General features: G+C 47.0%; 1 protein-coding gene across 1 annotated transcript in view; it reads right to left on the reverse strand.

The window, feature by feature from the left end:
* Positions 1 to 23,593, reverse strand: part of cfap43 (cilia and flagella associated protein 43) — a 119,656-nt gene extending 96,063 nt beyond the window's left edge. The window contains 4 exon segments of the mRNA XM_068002788.1: positions 5,054 to 5,221; positions 7,156 to 7,252; positions 8,633 to 8,886; positions 22,688 to 23,593. Of these exon segments, the coding sequence (XP_067858889.1) occupies positions 5,054 to 5,221; positions 7,156 to 7,252; positions 8,633 to 8,886; positions 22,688 to 22,716 (548 nt within the window). The 5' untranslated portion in view covers positions 22,717 to 23,593.
* Positions 23,594 to 23,859: the final 266 nt, after the last annotated feature.

Genomic DNA, 23,859 nt, shown 5'->3' on the forward strand with positions numbered 1-23,859 from the left:
TATCCCTCTCTCCTTTGTCTCTTCTCTTCCATCCTGATCAACTTATCAACTGATAAATAACTCCTCCTTAGCCCCACTTTTCTCTCTCTCTCTCCCTCACTAGCTTCATTGTGTCTCTATTTTACCGATACTACTATGGTCGGTGCTCCTCTGAACTCCTTCCTATGTTCTTGCCAAGCTCTAAATCCTACACTCTTCCTCCTCCCTGTGTTCAAAATCAAGATTCACTGTATTAGTTCCTATTCTAACCCATTCTTTCCCAGGACCTCAAATCTGTGGAACTCCACACCCCCCTCAGTCTTCCCTTCCTCCCGTCCTTCCACACGCATCTGATGAAGGAGGCATGCCCAAAACCTCATGCCATATCTTTTCTTAGTACAGCTGAAGACTGACCTGTTGTGTATTTCCAGCATTTTCTGTTTTTAGAATCATAGAATCATAGAAAGTTACGGCACGGAAGGCGGCCATTCGGCCCACCGTGTCCGTGCCGGCCGAAAAAGAGCCATTCAGCTTAATCCCACTTTCCAGCACTTGGTCTGTAGCCCTGCAGGTTACAGCACTTCAGGTGCACATCCAAGTACTTTTTAAATGAGTTGAGGGTTTCTGCCTCTACCACCCTCTCAGGCAGTGAGTTTCAGACCCCTACCAACCTCTGGGTGAAAACATTTTTCCTCAGCTCCCCTCTAATCCTTCTACCAATTACTTTAAATCTATGCCTCCTTGTCACTGACCCCTCTGCTAAAGGAAATAGGCCCTTCCTATCCACTCAATCGAGGCCCCTCATAATTTTATACACCTCAATTAAATCTCCCTCAGCCTCCTCTGTTCCAAAGAAAACGACCCCAGCCTATCCAATCTTTTCTCACAGCTAAAATTCTCCAGCCCTGGCAACATCCTTGTAAATCTCCTCTGTACCCTCTCTAGTGCAATCACATCTTTCCTGTAATGTGGTGACCAGAACCGTATGCAGTACTCAAGCTGTGGCCTAATTAGTGTTTTATACAGTTCCAGCATAACCTCCCTGCTCTTATATTCTATGCCTCGGCTAATAAAGGAAAGTATTCCATATGCCTTCTTAACCACCTTATCTACCTATCCTGCTACCTTCAGGGATCTGTGGACATGCACTCCAAGGTCTATCTGTTCCTCTACACCTCTCAGTATCCTCCCATTTATTGTGCATTCCCTTGCCTTGTTTGCCCTCCCCAAATGTATACCTCTCACTTCATAGAATCATAGAAAGTTACAGCACAGAAGGAGGCAATTTGGCCCATTGTGTCCATGCCAGACGAAAAAGAGCTCTTTTCCGGATTGAATTCCATTTGCTCTTTTCTGCCCACCTGACCAGTCCACTGATATCTTCCTGCAGTCTACAGCTTTCCTCCTTACTATCAACCACACGGCCAATTTTTGTATCATCTGCAAACTTCTTGATCAAGCCTCCCACATTCAAGTCCAAATCATTAATATATACCACAAAAAGCAAGGGACCCAGTACTGAGCCCTACAGAACCCCACCGGAAACAATCTTCCAGTCAGAAATACACCCGTTGACCATTACCCTTTGCTTCCTGCCACTGAGCCAATTTTGGATCCAACTTGCCACTTTCTCTTGGATCCCATGGGCTTTTACTTTTTTGACCAGTCTGCCATGTCGGACCTTGTCAAAAGCCTTGCTAAAATCCATGTAGACTACATCAAATGCATTACCCTCATTGACCCTCCTTGTTACTGCCTCAAAAAATTCAATCAAGTTAGTCAGACACGACCTTCTCTTAACAAATCCATGCTGACTGTCCTTGATTAACCCGTGCCTTTCTAAATCACGATTTATGCTGTCCCTCAGAATGGATTCCAATAATTTGCCCATCACCGAGGTTAGGCTGACTGGCCTGTAATTACTCGGTCTATCCCTTTCTCCCTTTTTAAACAATGGTACAATGTTAGCAGTCCTTCAATCCTCCAGCACCACACCTGTAGCCAGGGAGGATTGGAAAATGATGGTCAGAGCCTCTGCTATTTCCTCCCTTGCTTCTCTTAACAGTCTGGGATACATTCCATCCAGGTCTTCCTCTTCCTCTCTCACTGTGTTTATCCTATCCAATATTTCACACTCCTCCTCAACTATAATCTTTGCATCGTCCCTCTCTTTTGTGAAGACAGACGCAAAGTATTCATTAAGAACCATACCCACATCTTCCGCCTCCACACATAGGTTACCCTTTTGGTTTCTAATAGGCCCTACTTTCCTTAGTTATTCTCTTGCTCTTTATGTATTTATAAAACATCTTTGGGTTTTCCTTGATTTTACTTGTCTGTAATGTTTCATGTCCTCTCTTTGCTTTCATAATTTCTTTTTTAATTTCACCCCTGCACTTTCTATACTCCTCTAGACTTTCTGCAGTATTGAGTTCTCGGTGTCTGACATAAGCTTCCCTTTTTTGCCGTATCTTACCCTATATGTTCCTTGTCATCCAGGCTGCTCTAGATTTGGCAGTCCCACTCTTTTCCTGTGTGGGAACATGATTACTCTGAACCCTCACTATCTCTCCCTTGAAGGGCTCCCACTGCTCTGACACTAATTTACCTTCAAGTAGCTGTTTCCAGTCCACTTTTGCTAAATCACTTCTCAGCTTAGTAAAATTGGCCTTTCCCCAATTGAGAACTTTTATTCCTGGTATATTTTTGTCCTTTTCCATAACTCTGCTAAATCTAACCGAATTATGATCACTACCCCCAAAATGCTCTCCCACTGCTAATCCTTCCACGTGCTCAGCTTCATTCCCTAAAAGTCCAGATTTTTAGTTCAGACTTGCAGTTTTCCCTTTTTATTTAACTGATGGAAGCCCAGTGGGTCTGTGGTTATCTGGGGGGAGGGGGGTGGGTTCACCCTTCTTGAAAGTGGATATCACGTTGGCTTGTTTCTAACCCAGTGGGACCTCCGCCTGTTCCCCGAACGCCTCAAATGACTGTCGCACTTTGCAGATTTTGTTCCCAGTCTCACATGGCACCCTCGGGCGCACAGAACCCACCCTGGGGAGTTCTCTCAGCCTGCTTGGGAAGCTCATGCCAGTGCTGTCCATCACTAAGTTCTGTTGTAGAACCTCCGTTGATGGGTGACATGCTACGAGTGCCTTCTCTAGAAGAAACTTCCTGCAAATATGCATTTAGTTCGTTAACTACTCTTAGTTCACCCTCACCTATAATCCTGTTTGTCCATATTTAGGGGATCTCAATTCTCCTTTGATAACCCCCTTTCTGTTATAATATAGAAGAATGTCTCAGTGTTGTGCTTACTTTTTACACTCAAACTCATTTCTAATTCCTTCTTTGCCCCCTGACCACTTGGTTTACATTTTTTGGAGGTTCCTGTATTCTATCCAGTGTTCCCCCGTCCCCCTCACCTTTCTCCTTACGAGCTTTGTAGACTTTTCTTTCCTTATTTAAATCACCTTGTATTGTCTTATGAATCCATTTAGCAAACGTCACTGACCTGCCCTTCCTATCCTTTGGGTGTACTTATCCTGCTCAGTAATATGTTCTGAAATTTGTCCTCAATTGGTTTTCTCGAGTGCTATGCCCCAGTTGATATGTTTAAACTCTTCCCTCAGTATCTTCAAGGCTTGTTTAAAGCTGTTTAGCTGACTATTGGTTTATGGTTTTGGTTTATTAATTTAAAGTTTTGGTCACTGGCACCCATTTCCCAATATGCTCTCTGGGTCACTAGTGATACGAACAATGATGGACAAGATAAGACCTTCTGATCCATCCAGCCTGTCCCACATAAATGTGGTGTCTTGTGTATCATGATACAGACACTCCCCACCCCATCCGGCACCTTGTGACCTCCCGGGAGAGGCAAAAAAAAGATAAAAACACAGGCCAATTAGGGAACAAAAATTTGGAAAATTCCTCTCTGACCCATTCAGGCGATCAAAGCCAGTCCAGGAGATCTCCCTGGTCCTGATTAATGTCATACGGAACCTACCTCCTGTTCAAGGTGATCTCCACCCCAGCCAGAAACAGGTCCAGCTCTCACTTGAAGGAATTCAGCGAATCGGTGTCCACCGTACAGGCTGGCAGCCTGTTCCAAAGGCCCACTATTCTCTGGGAAAAGAACCACCTCCTGATATCTAACCTAGATCTGTCTTCATATAACTTGAGATTGTGACCCTTGGTCCTCCCTAACCTATTTAATTTAGTTTTGCAAAACCAAAATCTCAGCTGGCCTTTTTTCACCCAATCCTCAGTGCTACTCACTTGTCCAGTGTACGAGTTGCCACCTAAGACAACAATAAGGGATCAAACTGCAAATAAAGGTATGATTAACCCACCAGCGAGAAGGGAGCGGATTTGAGTTGGCCCAAAATTGAGCTAACTTTTATCACTATGGTTACCGCTTACACTGATCTCGGCATATTCCCTGCAAAGTCTCAGTCAGGACAACTGAAGGTCATGCTGAGTTAGCCGTGGCTCAGTGGGCAGCACTCTCACCTTTGAGTCAGAAGGTCGTAGGTTCAAGTCCCACTCGAGAGACTTGAGCACAAAATCCGGGCTGACACTCCCAGTGCAGTACTGAGGGAGTGCTGCACTATCGGAGGTGTCGTCTTACGGATGAGACATTAAAATGAGGCCCAGTCCCTCTTCTCAGGTGGACGTAAAAGATCCCATGGCCACTATTTTGAAGAAGAGCAGGGGAGTCCTCCCCAGTGTTTTGGCCAATATTTATCCCTCAGCTAACATCACTAAAAACAGATTATCTGGTCATTATCACATCGCTGTTTGTGGGATCTTGCTGTGCACAAATTGGCTGCCGCATTTCCTACATTACAATAGTGACTACACTTTAAAAGTATTTATTTGGCTGTGAAGCGCTTTGGGATGCTCTCAGGTCATGTAAGATGCTATATAAATGCAATTCTTTCTTTATGTTCTGTCCTATGTATAATTGGAACAGGATCGTGTAGAGGGCCAGATAGTTTTGGTAAAATATGCTTGTGACAATTCATTAGCTTAGTTACACGAAGACCCCTCTTTAATCCACGCCACTTACACACAGTTTAAGATGTGAAAGTTGTCGCTTCGTTCAATATTCCACAGTAAAAGGCACTCCTCGCTGGCCAGACACAGCTGCAGCTGGTTCATGGGATTGAAACTCAGGACATTAGCCTTCATGTCCATAATGGACTGGCTGCAGAGACGAACGCTGGTTTTCCAGTTCCTTGTGGCAGTTAAGAACAATGAAAACTGATTAACAGCAATATCTTTATCATTTTTCAGAGAACAAGGCTTGTAGAACCAAAATGCTGATGGTGTCAGGTTTGCACAGCTGCGAAGTTCAGATCTGAGCCTGTGGCTCTCCAAACACCAGGAGCGTAGCCATGTTGGAGTCACAGTGAGCACAAGTCAGTACTGGGCTGCTCCTGGCCGCTGTACTGGGCAAGGATAAATAAATCAACCGCGGGTTTGGTTAGTCACCACGGTCTGCCCTCGGGTACTGCTCCGTATTGAGATACAGTGCAGCACGGGCCTTGGGACACGTGGTTTTTCCTGCCTTGTCCTCGAGGCCAGAGAATGCCACCTGGAACAGGAAGTCACAAAGAAAAGGAACAAATAAGGAAAACAATATTGGGCTGCACAGGCCCAATAATTATTCCAAATGTAGACAAAAGTTGGTACAGAATATTATAAATGAAATGTGAGTAGAATGGGCCTATACTCTCTGGAGCTTAGAAGAATGAGAGGGGATTTCATTGAAACATATAAGATAATGAGGGGACTTGACAGGGTAGATGCTGAGAGATTGTTTCCCTTGGCTGGAGGGTCTAGAACTAGGGGGCATAGTCGCAGGATATGGGGTCGGCCATTCAAGACTGAGATGAGGAGGAATTTCTTCACGCAGAGGGTTGTGAATCTTTGGAATTCTCTACCCCAGAGGGCTGTGGATGCTGAGGCATTGGATATATTCAAGGCGGAGATGGATAGATTTTTGGACTCTAGGGGAATCAGGGGATATGGGGATCGGGCAGAAAAGTGGAGTTGAGGTTGAAGATCAGCCATGATCTGATTGAATGGTGGAGCAGGCTCGAGGGGCCGAATGGCCTACTCCTGCTCCTGTTTCTTATGTTCTTATGTAAATCATTCAACAAGGTTTTTTTATTCATTTTTATCTAAGACTGCTAATTTTTTAATCTCGCAGCTTTGTTCAAGCAGAAGGAAAAGCACTAACATTTAGAACGTACGGCACTTGCCTAATAGGCATTGAAAGGAGCTTTATTCTGCTCACTGCAACATCCTATCAAACACTTCCAGGGCAGGTACAGCACGGGTTAGATACAGAGTAAAGTTCCCTCTACACTGTCCCATCAAACACTCCCAGGGCAGGTACAGCACGGGTTAGATACAGAGTAAAGCTCCCTCTACACTGTCCCATCAAATACTCCCAGGGCAGGTACAGCACGGGTTAGATACAGAGTAAAGCTCCCTCTACACTGTCCCATCAAACACTCCCAGGGCAGGTACAGAACGAGTTAGATACAGAGTGAAGCTCCCTCCACTCTTCCCCAGTAACGTCCTTTAGTCTAACTGTACCAGTGTGACATTTCCATTTTCAGAGCTAGCTGTCTTTATGTCAACTACAAGTGAGATTTCTTTTAATGCCAATATGTGCTGTGGACTTATCCGTTTTTGTTTAGAATACTTATACCCGTCAGACAGAGGAGATTTTTTTTTCCCACTAGTCTTTCCTGGATTCAAACCAGGTCCTGGAGGTGAAACAAGTACAACACACTGCAGACACCTGAGCTGTGAGGTAAGGTCCAAAGATCCTCTTTCTGCTTTAATGTAACATTACACCATGTCAAATACTGAGGGTGGTGCTGTGGAATAGTGCAGGTGATTACATAGAATTTACAGCACAGAAACAGGCCATTCGGCCCAACTGATCCGTGCTGGTGTTTATGCTCCACACGAGCCTCCTCCCTCCCTACTTCATCTCACCCTATCAGCATATCCTTCTATTCCTTTCTCCCTCATGTACTTATCTAGATTCCCGTTAAATGCATCTATGCTATTTGCCTCAACCATTCCATGTGGTAGCGAGTTTCTCATTCTCAGACCATTGTAGAGTGCAATTCAGTATCCATAAAAAGTTACCAGATAGTTAGACTGAACTCCGGGATCGAGGAGAAACTCGCGAAGTACGAGCCCGAGAAGCTGAATTCCAGCAGTGTGTACTCCAATTCTGCCCCTTCTGAAAAATAGAGAAATAAGTGACATCAGGAAATATCCTCTTGTTTTTGCTTTCTTTTTGTGAAATTTATGCTCATCAGGTTGAAGAATGTTAGAGAGTAAGAATATAAACAACAACAATGGACGCCAAACAGCAGCAACAAACAGATTAAGGGATATGGGCCAAAGGCAGGTATATGGAGTTAGATCACAGATCAGCCATGATCTTATCAAATGGCAGAGCAGGCATGAGGGGCTGAATGGCCTACTCCTGTTCCTATGTTCCAATGTTACTCCCAGGGCAGGTACAGCATGAGTTAGATACAGAGTAAAGCTCCCTCTACACTGTCCCATCAAACACTCCCAGGGCAGGTACAGGGTTAGATACAGAGTAAAGCTCCCTCTACACTGTCCCATCAAACACTCCCAGGGCAGGTACAGCATGGGTTAGATACAGAGTAAAGCTCCCTCTACACTGTCCCATCAAACACTCCCAGGGCAGGTACAGCACAGGTTAGATACAGAGTAAAGCTCCCTCTACACTGTCCCATCAAACACTCCCAGGGCAGGTACAGCATGGGTTAGATACAGAGTAAATAAAGCCTTTGATAGTTATTGATGAAGGGACGTGTGAAAGGACGAGGTAATGCTGAAACATAACAGGATTGAAAAAAAAGGATATAAAAGAGAAGGTTCTGGGGGAGAGACCCTCAATTCCGATGGGGTTGATCAGGCTTGAAAATTCTTTCAAGCTTGAGAACTGTAATGTGTTTTGAATTCTCCGGTGAACTCGCACGGTATCGCCAAAAAGTGCTGTTCAGTGTATGTGGACTTAGCAAAAATAGTTATCACTGTACACTTAATGCACTGTGTATATCAACAACAAATGACTTTGCGCCCTATTGTTTGGAGGAATAACTTAGTAACTTAGATGTGTCAGCTGTGGCTCAGTTGGTGTCACTCTCACCTCTGAGTCAGAAGGACGTGGGTTCAAGTCGCACTCCAGAGACTTGAGCCCATAATCGAGGCTGACACTCCAGTGCAGTACTGAGGGAGCACTGCATTGTTGGAGGATGAGAAGTTAAACCGAGGCCCTGTCTGCCCTTTCAGGTGGACGCAAAAGACCCCAAGGCACTATTTCGAAGAAGAACCGAGGCCGCTGTCCTGGCCAATATTTATCCCTCAACCAATATCACTAAAACAGATTATCTGGTCATTATCACATTGCTGTTGTGGGAGCTTGCTGTGCCCAAATCGTGTGTTTCCTGCAACAGTGACTACACTTCAAAAAATACTTCATTGGCTGTAAGGCGCCTTGGGACACTGTGAGGTTGTGAAAAGCGCGGTATAAAGGCAAGTCTTTCTTTCTAAATGAGAACAACTATCCTCTAACAGCACGTACCCATGAGAACAGCAGTCTTGGTCAGTTCTGGGAAGGTGTACAGGTAGATGGACGGCTTTAACCGCTGCTCTGAAAAAGCCACGATTTCTCTGGCGCTGTTGACTGTGAAAGCTCCGATACTGCCACTCTCGCACTGCAGCACCATCTCCTTCTGTGTGTCGATGTCCATGAAAATCAGGTAGTTCCCACAGGGGTAGCAAACTGTGTTGTTGTTGACAAAAAGCACATTCTGCGTCGTGTAACCTTTCACCCACCTGAAGAAGAAGAGTAAAAGTGAACAGAGCATCTGCCCAGGCCCGTTAAATATTCCGTGGTTCTCAGCCCGCCCTCCACCCTCAGTCCCTGAATGATCAGGCAGTTTATGGTAGGTCGAGTGAGTCTCACGTTGGCACAGGTTGGTCAATACCAGGAGAGGACCATTGCTCCCACCCACGCTGGCACTGTGAACAAGCAGCTTCACGGAGGTTTGCACAGAACAGAAACAGAAAAAGCTGAAAACACAGCCAGCATCTGTGGAGAGAACAGAAAACGTAGTATTCTGGGTGCGGATCCTGCTCCACGGAGTCTCTGGGTTCAGGTGTTCGATGTGGGGAGACACTGGGTGAAGGTCGGGTTTCGCCTGAAGTAGAGCAGAGAACAGAAAACCAGATGGGGTGTCGCTCCCGGGGTTCCCCATTCAGCAGTATTGGTGCTTGGCTGCAGGCAGACACAGCCCCTGACACTCCTAAAGGAGTGGGTAAACAGATTAGATGGTATGATGGTGGATAAGCAGTGGCAAACATTTAAAAAGATATTTTATGACTTGCAATAAAAATATATCCCTGTGAGGAGGAAAGACTCCACAAAAAGGGTGAACCGACCATGGCTAACTAAGGAAGTCAAGGATGGTATCAGGTTAAAAGAAAAAGCATACAACATGGCAAAGATTACTGGCAAACTCGAAGATTGGGAAAACTTTAAAAACCAGCAAAGGATGACTAAAAGAATAATAAAGAGGGAGAAAATAAATTATGAGAGTAAACTAGCAAGAAATATAAAAACTGACAGTAAAAGCTTCTACAAGTATATAAAAAGGAAGAGGGTAGCTAAAGTAAACATTGGTCCCTTAGAGGATGAGACTGGGGAAATAATAATGGAAAACAAGGAAATGGCAGAGGAATTGAACAGGTATTTTGTATCTGTCTTCACAGTAGAAGACACGAATAACATACCAATAATAGTAGAAAATCAAGGGGCAAAGGGGAGGGAGGAACGAAAAACAATCACTATCACTAGAGAAAAAGTACTAGGTAAACTAATGGGTCTAAAGGCTGACAAGTCCCCTGGACCTGATGGCTTGCATCCGAGGGTCTTAAAGGAAGTGGCTACAGAGATAGTGGACGCATTGGTTGTAATCTTCCAGAAATCACTAGATTCTGGAAAGGTCCCAGCAGACTGGAAAACCGCAAACATAACACCCCTATTCAAGAAGGGAGTGAGACAGAAAGCAGGTAACTATAGACCAGTTAGCCTAACATCTGTCATTGGGAAAATGCTAGAATCCAATATTAAGGAAATAGTAGCAGGACATTTGGAGACTCATAATACAATCAAGGAGAGTCAACATAGTTTTATGAAGGGAAATAATGTCTGACAAATTTATTAGAGTTCTTTGAGGAAGTAACGGGCAGGGTGGATAAAGGGGAACGAATGGATGCAGTATATTTGGATTTCCAAAAGGCATTCGATAAGGTGCCACATAAAAGATTACTGCACAAGATAAGAGCTCATGGTGTTGGGGGTAATATACTGGCATGGATAGAGGATTGGCTAACAAACAGAAAACAAAGAGTCAGGATAAAAGGGTCATTTTCAAAATGGCAATCTGTAACTCGTGGGGTGCCGCAGGGCTCAGTGCTGGGGCCTCAACTATTTACAATATTTATTAATGACTTGGATGAAGGAACAGAGTGTCTTGTGGCCAAATTTGCTGATGATACAAAGATAGGTGGAAAAGCAAGTTGCGATGAGGACACAAAGTGTCTGCAAAGGGATATTGACAGGTTAAGCGAATGGGCAAAAATTTGGCAGATGGAATATAATGTGGGAAAATGTGAAGTCATCCACTTTGGGAGGAAAAATAAAAAAGCAAAATATTATTTGAATGGAGAAATACTACAAAATGCTGCGGCACAGAGGGACCTGGGTGTCCTCGTACATGAAACACAAAAAGTCACGTACGGGTGCAGCAGGTAATCCGGAAGGCAAACGGAATATTGGCCTTTATTTCAAGGGGGATGGAGTATAAAAGCAGGGAAGTCATGCTACAACTGTACAGGGTGCTGGTGAGACCACACCTGGAGTACTGCGTTCAGTTCTGGTGCCCTTATTTAAGGAAGGACATACTTGCATTGGAGGCAGTTCAGAGAAGGTTCACCAGGTTGATTCCAGGTATGGAAGGGTTGTCTTATGAGGAAAGATTGAACAGGTTGGGACTATACTCATTGGAGTTTAGAAGAATGAGAGGAGACCTTATTGAAACATACAAGATTCTGAGGGGACTCGATAGAGTAGATGCTGAGAGGATGTTACCCCTCATGGGGGAATCTAAAACTAGGGGACATAGTCTCAGAATAAGGGGTTGCCCGTTTAAGATGGAAATGAGGAGGAATTTCTTCTCCCAGAGGGCCGTGAATCTTTGGAATTCTTTACCCCAAAAAGCTGTGGAAGCTGAGTCATTGAATACATTCAAGGCTGAGTTAGACAAAATTTTGATCAGCAAGGGAGTCAAAGGATATGGGGAAAGGGCGGGAAAGTGGAGTTGAGGTAAAAATCAGATCAGCCATGATCTCATTAAATGGCGGAGCAGGCTCGAGGGGCCGAATGGCCTACTCCTGCTCCTATCTCATATGGTCTTAGAACATACAAGGGCGAGTATTAGAAATGTTAAAGGTGAGTACCCTTTACTGCAAGGTACACACCTCACAAAGGTTCAGAATAAAAATAGAAAATAACTTTATTGAAAATTAAATCTTATCCACCTCAGAGATATATGTCTGGTGGATGGATGTCTTTACGAATGGAAATCCGTTTCCAGTGGTGTGCCACAGGGCTCAGTGTTGGGTCCCTTGCTGTTTGTGGTATATATTAATGATTTGGACTTGAATGTAGGGGGCACGATTGGCAAATTTGCAGATGGCACAAAAATTGGCCGTGTAGTTGATAGTGAAGAGGATAGCTGTAGACTCCAAGGAGATATCAATGGGTTGGTGGAGTGGGCGGAAAAGTGGCAAATGGAGTTCAACCCAGAGAAGTGTGAGGTAATGCACTTAGGGAGGGGCAAACAGTAAAAGGGAATACGCAGTAAACGGGAATATACTGGGCTCGATTTTTGGACGTCCGAGCCGGCGGGTTCGTGGCGGGCAGGCTCCGAAAATCGGGGATTCTCAGGGCGGGTCCGGAGCCTGGCTCCAACCCGCCCACTTCTGGGTTCCCCAGTGACGCGCTTAGATGCGCGCGCAGCCGCAGCATGTGGGACTCCCGCCGGTCCACTTGACAGGTGGGGGGGAGGGGGTGGGGGGAGGGGGTGGGGGGAGGGGGGTGGGGGGAGACCCTCACTCATTGCAGGAGCCACTCTGTCACTTTGGACAAAGTTTGGCCTCCACCATCCTCCTCCTAACAATAAAATTCACCAACTTGGAACCTCAACACATTTACTTACCTTGCGGACCCCTCAAACGTATATCTTCCGGATGGGGGCCGCCATAGCTGCAGTCATGACCTCCTCGGAGGACGAACAGCATCACCAGCCTCGCCAGCCATGCCGTCCACCTCTGACACGTGAGCTCCACAACACAGTGCTGTGACACATCCACCTGCAAAGCAGGAGGGAGGGCAACCGCAGAGAGAGATGCGTCGCAGAAGGCACTACCCTCGCCACAGGGTCTACAGACCGAGGCTCAGCTTCCTGGACCTCTCTGAGCAGCAGTGCACACGGAGGCTCAGAGTCACTCGACATGTCGTCGTGGACATCTGCAGCCTCCTTCATGCCGAGCTGCTCCCAGGCTGGGCCTGATCACTATCTTTTTACCTGTCGCTGTCAAAGTCACCACTGCCCTCAACAACTTCTCCTCCGCATCCTTCCAAAGAGCCCTGCAAATACACCTACACCCACTCTGCAGTGACACAATGGGTGGCATCAGGTGTGGGTCTTCATGGTGATCCTCAGGAAAGGGCATTATTGCACAAACCAGACAAGATTCGTAAAGACGTGGCAGTAGTGGTGACAAGGCCACTTCCTCCCGTCCACCGGGGTGAAGATCTCTGTCCTCCCCCTCCTCCTCACCCCATCCAGTAGGACCTGGAGTGAGGCATCATTAAACCTGGGAGCAGCCTTCCCCCTGGGCTGCTCCATGCTGTAATTTTGGCTCCTTTCTGCAGCATCAGTCAATGGAGGACTGCCCCTTTAAATAGGGCTCCTCCAGCTGACAGCCTATGATGCAGGTGCGCAGTCCGCCCGCTGCGCAGCTTTCTAGCACGAAACCTGGAAGCCAAGGTAAGTGGCTTCAATTAGGCTGCGATCGCGTGGGGAGCACCCCGAATTCACTGGGCGCGTTACCCACGTGCCCAGTGGACCTCCCGCTGCCAACCCGCCTCCCTCCTAATATCGAGCCCATTGAGAGGGGTAGAGGAAGTGAGAGACCTTGGAGTGCATGTGCACAGGTCCCTGAAGGTGGCAGTACAGGTAGATAAGGTTGTGAAGAAGGCATACGGAATGCTCTCCGTTATTAGCCGAGGTATAGAATACAAAAGCAGGGATGTAATGATGGAACTGCATAAAACACTGGTAAGGCCACAGCTGGTGTATTGTGCGCAGTTCTGGTCACCACATTACAGGAAGGACGTAATTGCTCTGGAGAGAGTGCAGAGAAGATTTACAAGAATGTTGCCCGGGCTTGAAAATTGCAGCTACGAGGAGAGATTGGATAGGCTGGGGTTGTTTTCCTTGGAGCAGAGGAGGCTGAGGGGAGACGTGATTGAGGTGTACAAAATTATGAGGGGCCCAGATAGAGTAGACAGGAAGTACCTGTTTCCCCTAGCGGAGAGTTCAAGAACTAGGGGACATAGATTTAAGCTGATTGGTGAAGGATTAGAGGGGACATGAGGAAAAACTTTTTTACCCAGAGGGTGGTGGGTGTATGGAATTCGCTGCCCGAATTGGTGGCAGAGGCAGGGACCCTCAACTCTTTTAAAAAGTACCTGGACCTGCACCTAAAGTGCTGTAAGCTGCAGGGCCACGGACTGGGTGCTGGAAGGTGGGATTAGAATGGGCATCTGGTTGTTCTTCGAGCCGGCGCGGACAGGATGGGCCGAATGGCCCCCTTCTGTGCTGTATCTTTTCTATGGTTCTACATAGATAAAGGAGTTCGATTTGATAGATATCTCTATCGGTTACAGTCTGAAATCCTTATATTTTCTGTCTACAGCTCTTGCTCTGTCCTGCAGCACAGCCATGAGGTGACCAGTGGAATTGCTTGCAGGTTTCCTCCAGTGCTGCTGTGAGCTTGTCATGATCCTATCCAGTACATTATCTCTGTGCTCCCTAATCTTCCTGGCTCCCGAGCTACAAGTCCTTTTCTTCATCTCCGAACTCCCCCAGCCCATGTCCTTATTCCTCCCTACCTCTGCCCCCTCATTCAGCCCACGTTCCTGTTGGGGCCCTCCGCTCTTCCTGCTCAGGACCCATTTGCAGCCTCCTTCTCCCCAATACACTGTTGGCTGCAGAGTCTCCAGTGGTGTCAGTGCCACTCGAGCTCTCTTCTAAATAAAGTCCCTCCACTTCGTCACCTCTCTCTCCCCTCCTTCAAAAGCCTCTTTGAAACCTCTCTCTTTGATCCACTTTCAGCCAGTGCAGCTATCCCTTTCCCACCACTGATCGGAATCCTGAATATTTACAATTTATTTAGATGTTTAATGTTAAAGGTGCATGTTATGGTGAAGTGAGCAGAACCTGTAAAGGTCATTCACCTCATCAAACCCACTGTTCTGTGGACCACATGTAACAAATTCATTTAATAAAGAGTTTCCAAGGAACACTGCAGAATACCTGTCATATCATCCTATTAGCCTTGACAGGTTATCTTCTTTAGCATGTTCATAGCCCAGGGTAATAACTCCCCATCTTATAGCGACGTGGCTGAGATCAGGAACTCAGTGGACTGAGGGAATGAAAGCTTTCTTTTTGGTGAACTTGCTGCTTGGGAAGATGAACCAGGGAATAAAACACTTTCTACACCAGGCTCCTGGTAAGGACACCAGGTTTAGTTAGATTAGGTACGTAGCAAAGCTCCTTCAGTACTGCCTGCCCTTCACCAGGTGACATTTTCAATTTCACACACAAGCCATCCTGTGGTCCTGAGTGAGAGTGCCAATCAGGGCTGAACTTGGGACAGTTTTGTGCTGTGCTTTGTGCCCACTAGGAACAGGATCGAGTAAGAACACAAGAAACATAACAGGAGCAGGAGTAGGCCATCCGGCCCCTCGAGCCTGCTCCGCCATTCAATCAGATCATGGCTGATCTTCGACCTCAACTCCACTTTCCCACCCGATTCCCGTATCCCTTGATTCCCCTGGAGTCCAAAAATCTATTGATCTCAGCCTTGAAAATACTCAACGACTCAGCATCCACAGCCCTCTGGGGTAGAGAATTCAACAGATTCACAACCCTCTGAGTGAAGAAATTCCTCATCTCAGTTTCTAAATGTCCGCCCCCCCTTAACCTGAGATTGTGCCCCTAGTTCTAGACTCTCCAGCCAGGGGAAACAGCCTCTCAGCATCTACCGTCAAGCCCTCTAAGAATTTTATACATTTCAATGAGATCACCTCTCATTCTTCTAAACTCCAGAGACTATAAGCCCATTTTACTCAATTTCTCCTTGTAGGACAACCCTCTCTTCCCAGGAATCAATCTAATGAACCTTTGTTGCACCGCCTCTCAGGCAAGTATATCCTTCCTTAGGTAAGGAGACCAAATCTGTACACACTACTCCAGGTGTGGTCTCAGCAAAGCCCTGTACAATTGTAGCAAGATTTACTTACTCTTGTACTCCAAACCCCTTGCAATAAAGGCCAACATACCATTTGCCTTCCTAATTACTTGCTGTACCTGCGTGCTAACTTTCTGTGTTTTGTGTACAAGGACACCCAAATCCCTCTGAACACCAACATTTAATAGTTTGTCACCATTTAGAAAATATGCTGCTTTTCTATTCTTCCTACCAAAGTGAATAACTTCACACTCTGTGTCCTCCTCACAGCTTACTTTCCCACCTAGCATTGTATCGTCAGCGAACTTGGATACATTACACTCGGTCCCTTCATCTAAGTCATTAATATAGATTGCAAATAGCTGAGGCCCAAGCACTGATCCTTGCGTCACCGTACTAGTTACAGCCTGCTAACCTGAAAATGACCCGTTTATTCCTACTCTCTGTTTTCTGTCCGTTAACCAATCCTCTATCCATGCTAATATATTAATTTCATTTCAGGCATGGCCTTCGTTCTGGTATGAGCTGGCCCTGAATCTCGGGTCAAGAAGTGGCAGGACATTGTCTCTATTACTGCACCAACCAATCCTCACGAAGAAAGGAAGAACTTGCATATTTATATAGCGCCTTTCACAACCTCAGGACGCCCCAAAGAGCTTTACAGCCAATAAAGTACTTTTGAAGTGTAATCACTGTTGTTATGTAGGAAATGCGGCAGCCAATTTGTGCACAGCAAGATCTCACAAACAGCAATGTGACAATGACCAGATAATCTGTTTTAGTGATGTTGGTTGAGGGATAAATATTGGCCCAGGACACCGGGGAGAACTCCCCTGCTCTTCTTCGAATAGTGCCATGGGATCTTTTACATTCACCTGAGAGGGCAGACGGGGCCTCAGTTTAACGTCTCATCAGAAAGACGACACCTCCGACAGTGCAGCAATCCCTCGGTACTGCACTGGGAGTGTCAGCCTGGATTTTGTGCTCAAGGCTCTGGAGTGGGACTTGAATCCACGACCTTCTGACTCAGAGGCAAGAGTGCTCCCCACTGAGCAATGGCTGGGACCTAAAGGTTAACCAGGGTTCCCGTCCTGAGCACTACCTGGCAATTCACGCTGCACGTACAAGTGTGTGGATAGAATTGGGCTCAAGTGTGATGCTGTCACAGTCCCATAGCCTGGTGACACACACTGTCTAGGCTCACAAATGCAGAATGGCTTCTTGGGTGAGTTCCTGGAGGGCACCGGGCACTGTGGAACCCAGACCCCAGCGCCTTCAGGAGAGGAAGAAGAAAATTCACATGACAAAACTACTTTAACCATTGATGTGAGATTGATCAGGTGACCGAACAAGCATTAAAATGGCTTCCTTGCTGGATGGATACCTGTTGCCATGGTATTTCTTTCTATAAGCCAGCAGTTACTGCAGCACTAATATTCCACTGGGTGGCATATAGTACAGCACGTACTCACACACGCTCCGAGTCATACTGAAATTAGGGATTTGATCCAATCCAGCTGGGTGAATGAAGCACACCATGTAATATAGAAAAGCTCAAGTCTCATTGGAGACAGGCAAGGTTGGTAGACCTGGTCTAGTGGCAAAATAAGTTCTGTATTGGAAAACTGTGTTACTGCAGTAGGTCAGCACATGGATAGGAGAGTCTCATACTTTCAGTCTCAATAACAGCTACTTCTGGTTGCCCCATCACTAGCAGTGCAGACAGGCAGTACGGTGACCAGAGGGAGTGGGCACCAGCTCAGGGAGACAGGCAGTATGGTGATTAGAGGGAGTGGGCACCAGCTCAGGGAGATGGGGAATATGGTGATTAGAGGGAGTGGGCACCAGCTCAGGGAGACGGGCAGTATGGTGATTAGAGGGAGTGGGCACCAGCTCAGGGAGACGGGCAGTATGGTGATTAGAGGGAGTGGGCACCAGCTCAGGGAGATGGGGAATATGGTGATTAGAGGGAGTGGGCACCAGCTCAGGGAGATGGGGAATATGGTGATTAGAGGGAGTGGGCACCAGCTCAGGGAGACGAGCAGTACAGTGATTAGAATGAGTGGGTGCCAGCTTAGGGAGACGGGCAGCAGGGTGACAAGAGGGAGTGGGCACCAGCTCAGGGAGACCGGCAGTACAGTGACGAAAGGGAATGGGCATCAGATCAGGGAGACGGGCAGTACGGTGATGAGGAGTAGGCACCAGTTGCAGGTGAACCAAGTGAAAAGATGACATTGTTAGCATGACAAACAAGTTTCTATTCTGCACTCCCATGAACAGCAGAGCACAACACTGCTGAGATGGGAATCTGTACTATGCTGAGCATTAACCATTACCAAGCACCATCACACAGGCATCAGTTGGTGAATCTTATTTGGAGATGTAGAGCAAGCACCACATCACTAAAGCTTACACTATGCTGCTTAAATGGAATAGTTGCCTATGAAAGGCAGTCCTGCTCAGGAAGAGAGAGATCCCAAGTGGGGTACGGATTGATTAGGGAAAGCCAGCATGGATTTGTTAATGGCAAATCGTGTTTAACTAACCTGATATAGAGTTTTTTGATGAGGTAACAGTGAGGGTAGATGAGGGCAATGCAGTTGATGTGGTGTATATGAACTTTCAAAAGGCGTTTGATAAAATGCTGCATAATAGGCTTGTCATCAAGATTGAAGCCCATGGAATAAGAGGGGCAGTGGCAACATGGATACAGAATTGGCTAAGTAACAGGAACCGGAGAGTAGTGGTGAAGGGTTGTTTCTCGGACTGGAGGGAGGTGTACAGTGGTGTTCCCCAGGGGTCGGTGCTGGGACCACTGCTTTTCTTGATATATATTAATGACTTGGACTTGGGTGTACAGGGCACAATTTCAAAATTTGCAGATGACACAAAACTTGGAAGTGTAGTAAACAGAGAGGAGGATAGTGATAGAATTCAAGAGGATATAGACAGGCTATTGGCATGGGCAGACATGTGGCAGATGAAATTTAACACAGAAAAATGCAAAGTGATACATTTTGGTAGGAAGAATGAGGAGAGGCAATATAAACTAGAGGACACAACTCTGAAAGGGGTACATGAGCAGAGAGATCTGGGGGTATATGTGCACAAATCGTTGAACATGGCAGGGCAGGTTGAGAAAGTGGTTAAAAAAGCATACGGGATCCTGGGCTTTATAAATAAAGGCACAGAGTACAAAGGAAGTCATGATGAACCTTTATAAAACACTGGTTCAACCACAACTGGAGTATTGTGTCCAGTTCTGGGCACCGCACTTTAGGAAAGATGTGAAGGCCTTAGAGAGGGTGTAGAAGAGATTTACTAGAACGATTCCAGGGATGAGGGACTTTAGTTACGTGGATAGACTGGAGAAGCTGGGGTTGTTCTCCTTGGAACAGAGAAGTTTGCGAGGAGATTTGATAGAGGTATTCAAAATCATGAAGGGTCTAGACAGAGTAGATAGAGAGAAACTGTTCCCATTGGCGGAAGGGTCAAGAACCAGAGGATATAGATTTAAGGTGATTGGCAAAAGAACCAAAGGTGACATGAGGAAAATCATTTTTACACAGCAAGTGGTTAAGATCTGGAATGCACTGCCCGAGGGGGTGGTGGAGGCAGATTCAATCACGGCCTTCAAAAGGGAACTGGATAAATACCTGAAATGAAAAAATTTGCAGGGCTATGGGGATAGGGCGGGGGAGCGGGACTAGCTGGATTGCTCTTGCGCAGAGCCAGCACAGACTCGATGGGCCAAATGGCCTCCTTCCGTGCTGTAACCTTTCTATGATTCTATGGTACTATAGTGGTTATGGCTGGATTAATAATCCAGAGAACGTGAGTTCAAATCTCACCATGGCAGTTTGAGAATCTGAATTCTGTTTAAAAAATCTGAAAATATAAAGCTGGCCTCAATAAAAGTGATCATGAAACTGTCGGATTGTCATAAAAATCCAACTGGTTCACTGATATTCTGCTTTCCTTACTCAGTCTGGGCCTATATGTAACTCCAGTCCCACACCAACGTGGTTGACTCTTAACTAACCTCTGAAGTGGCCTAGCAAGTCCCTCAGTTGCATCAAACTACCACAAAGAACTGCAGTGGTTGAAGACGAAGGCCCACCGCCACCTTCTGAGGGCAACTCGGGATGGGCAATAAATGCCGGCCTTGCCAGCGATGCCCACATCCCAAGAACGATTAAAGAAAAAGGGGACAGAGGCACAAACACAGCTAAATAGAGATGCAGGCAGACAGACAGAGAGAGCGCGATACTGTCTATAGACAGAAAACGACAGTGGTGGTAAAAACACACTTACTTGTACTATAACTAATATAATTATAAACAGTGTTAAACATGTGATCTTGGTGCTGGTTTTCTTTCCTTGTTGATTTGTTCCCCCCCAATCCCTCCCTCCCCACTGTCCATTCCGTTCCTTCAAAAGGCAGACACACTATCTACGGGCCCTCCCAATATCACTGCCAGCTGCCAGGAAGCATGGAGCAGAACCCTGGCAGGGAGCCCGTAATCTCCAATTTACCCTCCACCCTGCGGGGCAGTACCCAGTACCCACCCTGCGTTTCGCTCCAACAAGTTAGTCACCATGGGGGGAATGGAGGACATGAGTCGATCACCACCAGAGTTCGGGATTTATCACTGGGAAACCAGCAGTTTCACTGCCTCAGGCGCTTTTCAAGCAAAACTGCGATACCCATACTGCAAAATCACACAACAACTTGCATTATATAGTGCCTTTAATGGAGTGAAACGTCCCAAGGCGCTTCACAGGAGCGTTATCAAACAAAATTTGACACCGAGCCATACAAAGACACATTAGGACTGGTGACCAAAAGCCTGGTCAAAGAGGTTGGTTTTAAGGACCATCTCAAAGGAGGAGAGAGGTGTAGAGAAGCGGAGAGGTTTAGGGAGGGAATTCCAGAGCTCAGGGCCTAGGCAGCTGAAGGCACGGCCGCCAATGGTGGAGCGATGAAAATCAGAGATGCGCGTGAGGCCAGAATTGGAGGAGCGCAGAGATCTCAGAGGGTTGTAGGGCTGGAGGAGTTTACAAAGATAGGGAGGGGCGAGGCCATGGAGGGATTTGAAAACAAAAATGAGATTTGAACACAAGGACAATGGGATCAATTTTAGGATGGCCAAGCGGCTGCGTTCGTGGCGGGGGGGTTCCTAAAATTGGGGAATCCCGGAGCGGGTCCGGAGCCCGGCTCCAACCTGCCCACTTCCGAGTTCCCCAATGATGTGAATCGGTGCGCGCGCAGCCCCCGCATGCGGGACTCCCACCGGCAATTAAAGCCGGCGGGATGACAGTTTAGATAGTTAGGGTGGTACTTGAGGTCGTTGACAGACCTCATTGGGAAGAGATTTTAGCAGGGATGTGATTTTGGACTCTCCTCAGCGTGTTTCCCATGTTGTGGGAAACACTCCCTGTTGTTGCAGACATGTTTCAGTCAGCAGCCATTGGGAGATGCAGAGGATTCCATGATAATTGGGGGGAATACCTCATTTTTGCCTGCCACACTGTTGTCTCCACACTCAAAATTATTACATCATACCCTAAATTCTGCTGTCCAAACATATTTACCTACTTTGGGGACCCCCTCACACTCACACCGTCAGGATGAGGGGGGCTGCATTCATCACTCCATTGGAGGACGAGCACATCCACCTCCACCATGTGGAGCTATTCAACACAGTGCTGCGCAACAGGCACCTGCACAAAGCAGTCGTGCAACTACACATACACCCACTGTAGGGTAACACAATGGGTGGCATCAAGGATGTTCATGGAGAACCTCATGAAAGGGCCTAATTGCACAAGCCAGTCAAGAATGGCCAAGACGTGGCAGTAGTGGTGACAATATAATATGTAATGTGAGTTGATCAGAAATCAAATATAAGTAAAAACCATGACAAATCCTCAAACACCCTTGTGCATCCCCTTCATGCTCACGACACGTTTGCCTTACGCTTCCTACTACACATATGCGATGCATGTCCTGTGGCTGCAGCACAGGCAGTGACAGGTGGGGTGAGGCTAACCGTGAAAGAGATGCATGAGAGGGTGAGTATGAAATAGAGCCATGAGATTGTATGAGGATTGGGTTGAGAGGTAGTGGTGGGATGAGTACTGGGGAGGTGAGGAAGTGCAGGTAAGATGAGGATGAGGGTTCAGTGGGTGTGAGGAGTGATGTGATACGGTAGTGTTGGCAGTGCAGAAGGAGATGTGGGGTGGGGGCGGTGATGTGGCAGACAGAGTGTAGGGGAGTAAGAGTACTCACTTTGGCTGACCTGGTTAGGTCATTGAAGCGCCTCCTGCACTGTATGCAGGTGCGTGATATGTTGGTGGTGCTGGTGACCTCCTCTGCCACCTCGAGCCAGGTCTTCGTGGTGGCAGAGGCAGGCCACTTTCTCCCGTCCGCCAGGTGGAAGATCTCCCTCCTCCTCCTCACCCCATCCAGTAAAACCTGGAGTGAGGCATCATTAAACCTGGGAGCAGCTTTCCCCCTGGGCTGCTCCACGCTGTAATTTTGCCTATTTTCTGCTGCATCAGTCAGTGGAGGACTGCCCCTTTAAATAGGGCTCCTCCAGCTGACAGCCGACAATGCGGGTGCACAGTCTGCCCGCTGCACAGCTTTCCAGCACGAAACCCGGAAGCCAAGGTAAGTGGCTTCAATTTACTTACGATTGTGTGCCAAACCCACCGATTTTACTGGGCGCATTACCCACAGAATTTGTCAGATCCTGCTCATCCCCTTGTGGCACAACACACTGAAGTACCTTAGGGCAAGTTACTTTTCCATCCATTCTATTCAGAACTGCAGGTAGTGGGAGCCCGAAATACTAACCCATCAGTAAATGTTCACTGGCCATTGTTTTCACGGGGACTCAAGGAGTCAAATTCCGCTCCTATTTTGCGGGGTTTTTCCCCAGGGTTTTGCAGATCATACAGACCACAATCCATTTTTCTGTGCAAACCGCAAACAAGAGGCCCTTGAGGCTGCTGCTGAGGGGCTCACCTGAGAGACAGAGAGTCTGCGGGGTCCATCTCCACCCCTCACACACTGGCCAAGGCTAGTCTCACACCAAATAAAATGGCAGATGAAGAGAAAAGGGTCATTCACCAGCCTCGCTTTTGCTGCCTCTCTCTCTCTCTCTCTTCGACTTCCCTCACACACTTTCTCACCAGCCGTTTCTAACTCCCTCTCCCCTGGTGTTTTCTCTATCACTTTGCCAGATCTCTGTCTGTCTCTCTCTCTCTCTCTCCCTCCCTCTTTCCCCAGATGTGTGTGTGTGTGAATCTCCCTCTTTCCCCAGATGTGTGTGTGTGTGAATCTCCCTCTTTCCCCAGATGTGTGTGTGTGTGTGTGAATCTCCCTCTTTCACCGGGTGTGTGTGTGTGTGAATCTCCCTCTTTCCCCAGATGTGTGTGTGTGTGTGTGAATCTCCCTCTTTCACCGGGTGTGTGTGTGTGTGTGAATCTCCCTCTTTCCCCAGATGTGTGTGTGTGTGAATCTCCCTCTTTCCCCAGATGTGTGTGTGTGTGAATCTCCCTCTTTCCCCAGATGTGTGTGTGTGTGTGTGTGAATCTCCCTCTTTCACCGGGTGTGTGTGTGTGTGTGAATCTCCCTCTTTCCCCAGATGTGTGTGTGTGTGAATCTCCCTCTTTCCCCAGATGTGTGTGTGTGTGAATCTCCCTCTTTCCCCAGATGTGTGTGTGTGTGAATCTCCCTCTTTCCCCAGGTGTGTGTGTGTGTGAATCTCCCTCTTTCCCCAGGTGTGTGTGTGTGTGAATCTCCCTCTTTCCCCAGGTGTGTGTGTGTGTGTCTATCTCTCTCCCTCCCGGTCTCTCTCTCTCTCTCACTCCCAATCTTTCTCTCTCTATCTCTCTCACCCCCTCTTTCTTACTCTCTCCCTCTCCCTCCCACACTCTCTCCTCGATCTTCGTCAGGCTCAGCCTCTGCCCCAGGCCCGAAATCAAGCCGTTGCCTGGAGATGGAGACGCTGCGCACGATTGGCAGGTTCAGTAAGAACGCGGATCGAATGCGTCCTCCGAGTGGTTGGGAAAGTTCACCATGGCAACGGTGTGAAGGAGCGAGGTAAACGCAGCAACGGAATCAATAAAGAGAAATAAATAAATATATAGAGAGATTTTATATATATAGAGAGATTATATATATAGAGAGAGATT

This window comes from Heptranchias perlo, chromosome 21 (genome assembly GCF_035084215.1).
Source record: "Heptranchias perlo isolate sHepPer1 chromosome 21, sHepPer1.hap1, whole genome shotgun sequence".
Classification (NCBI taxonomy): Eukaryota; Metazoa; Chordata; class Chondrichthyes; order Hexanchiformes; family Hexanchidae; genus Heptranchias; species Heptranchias perlo.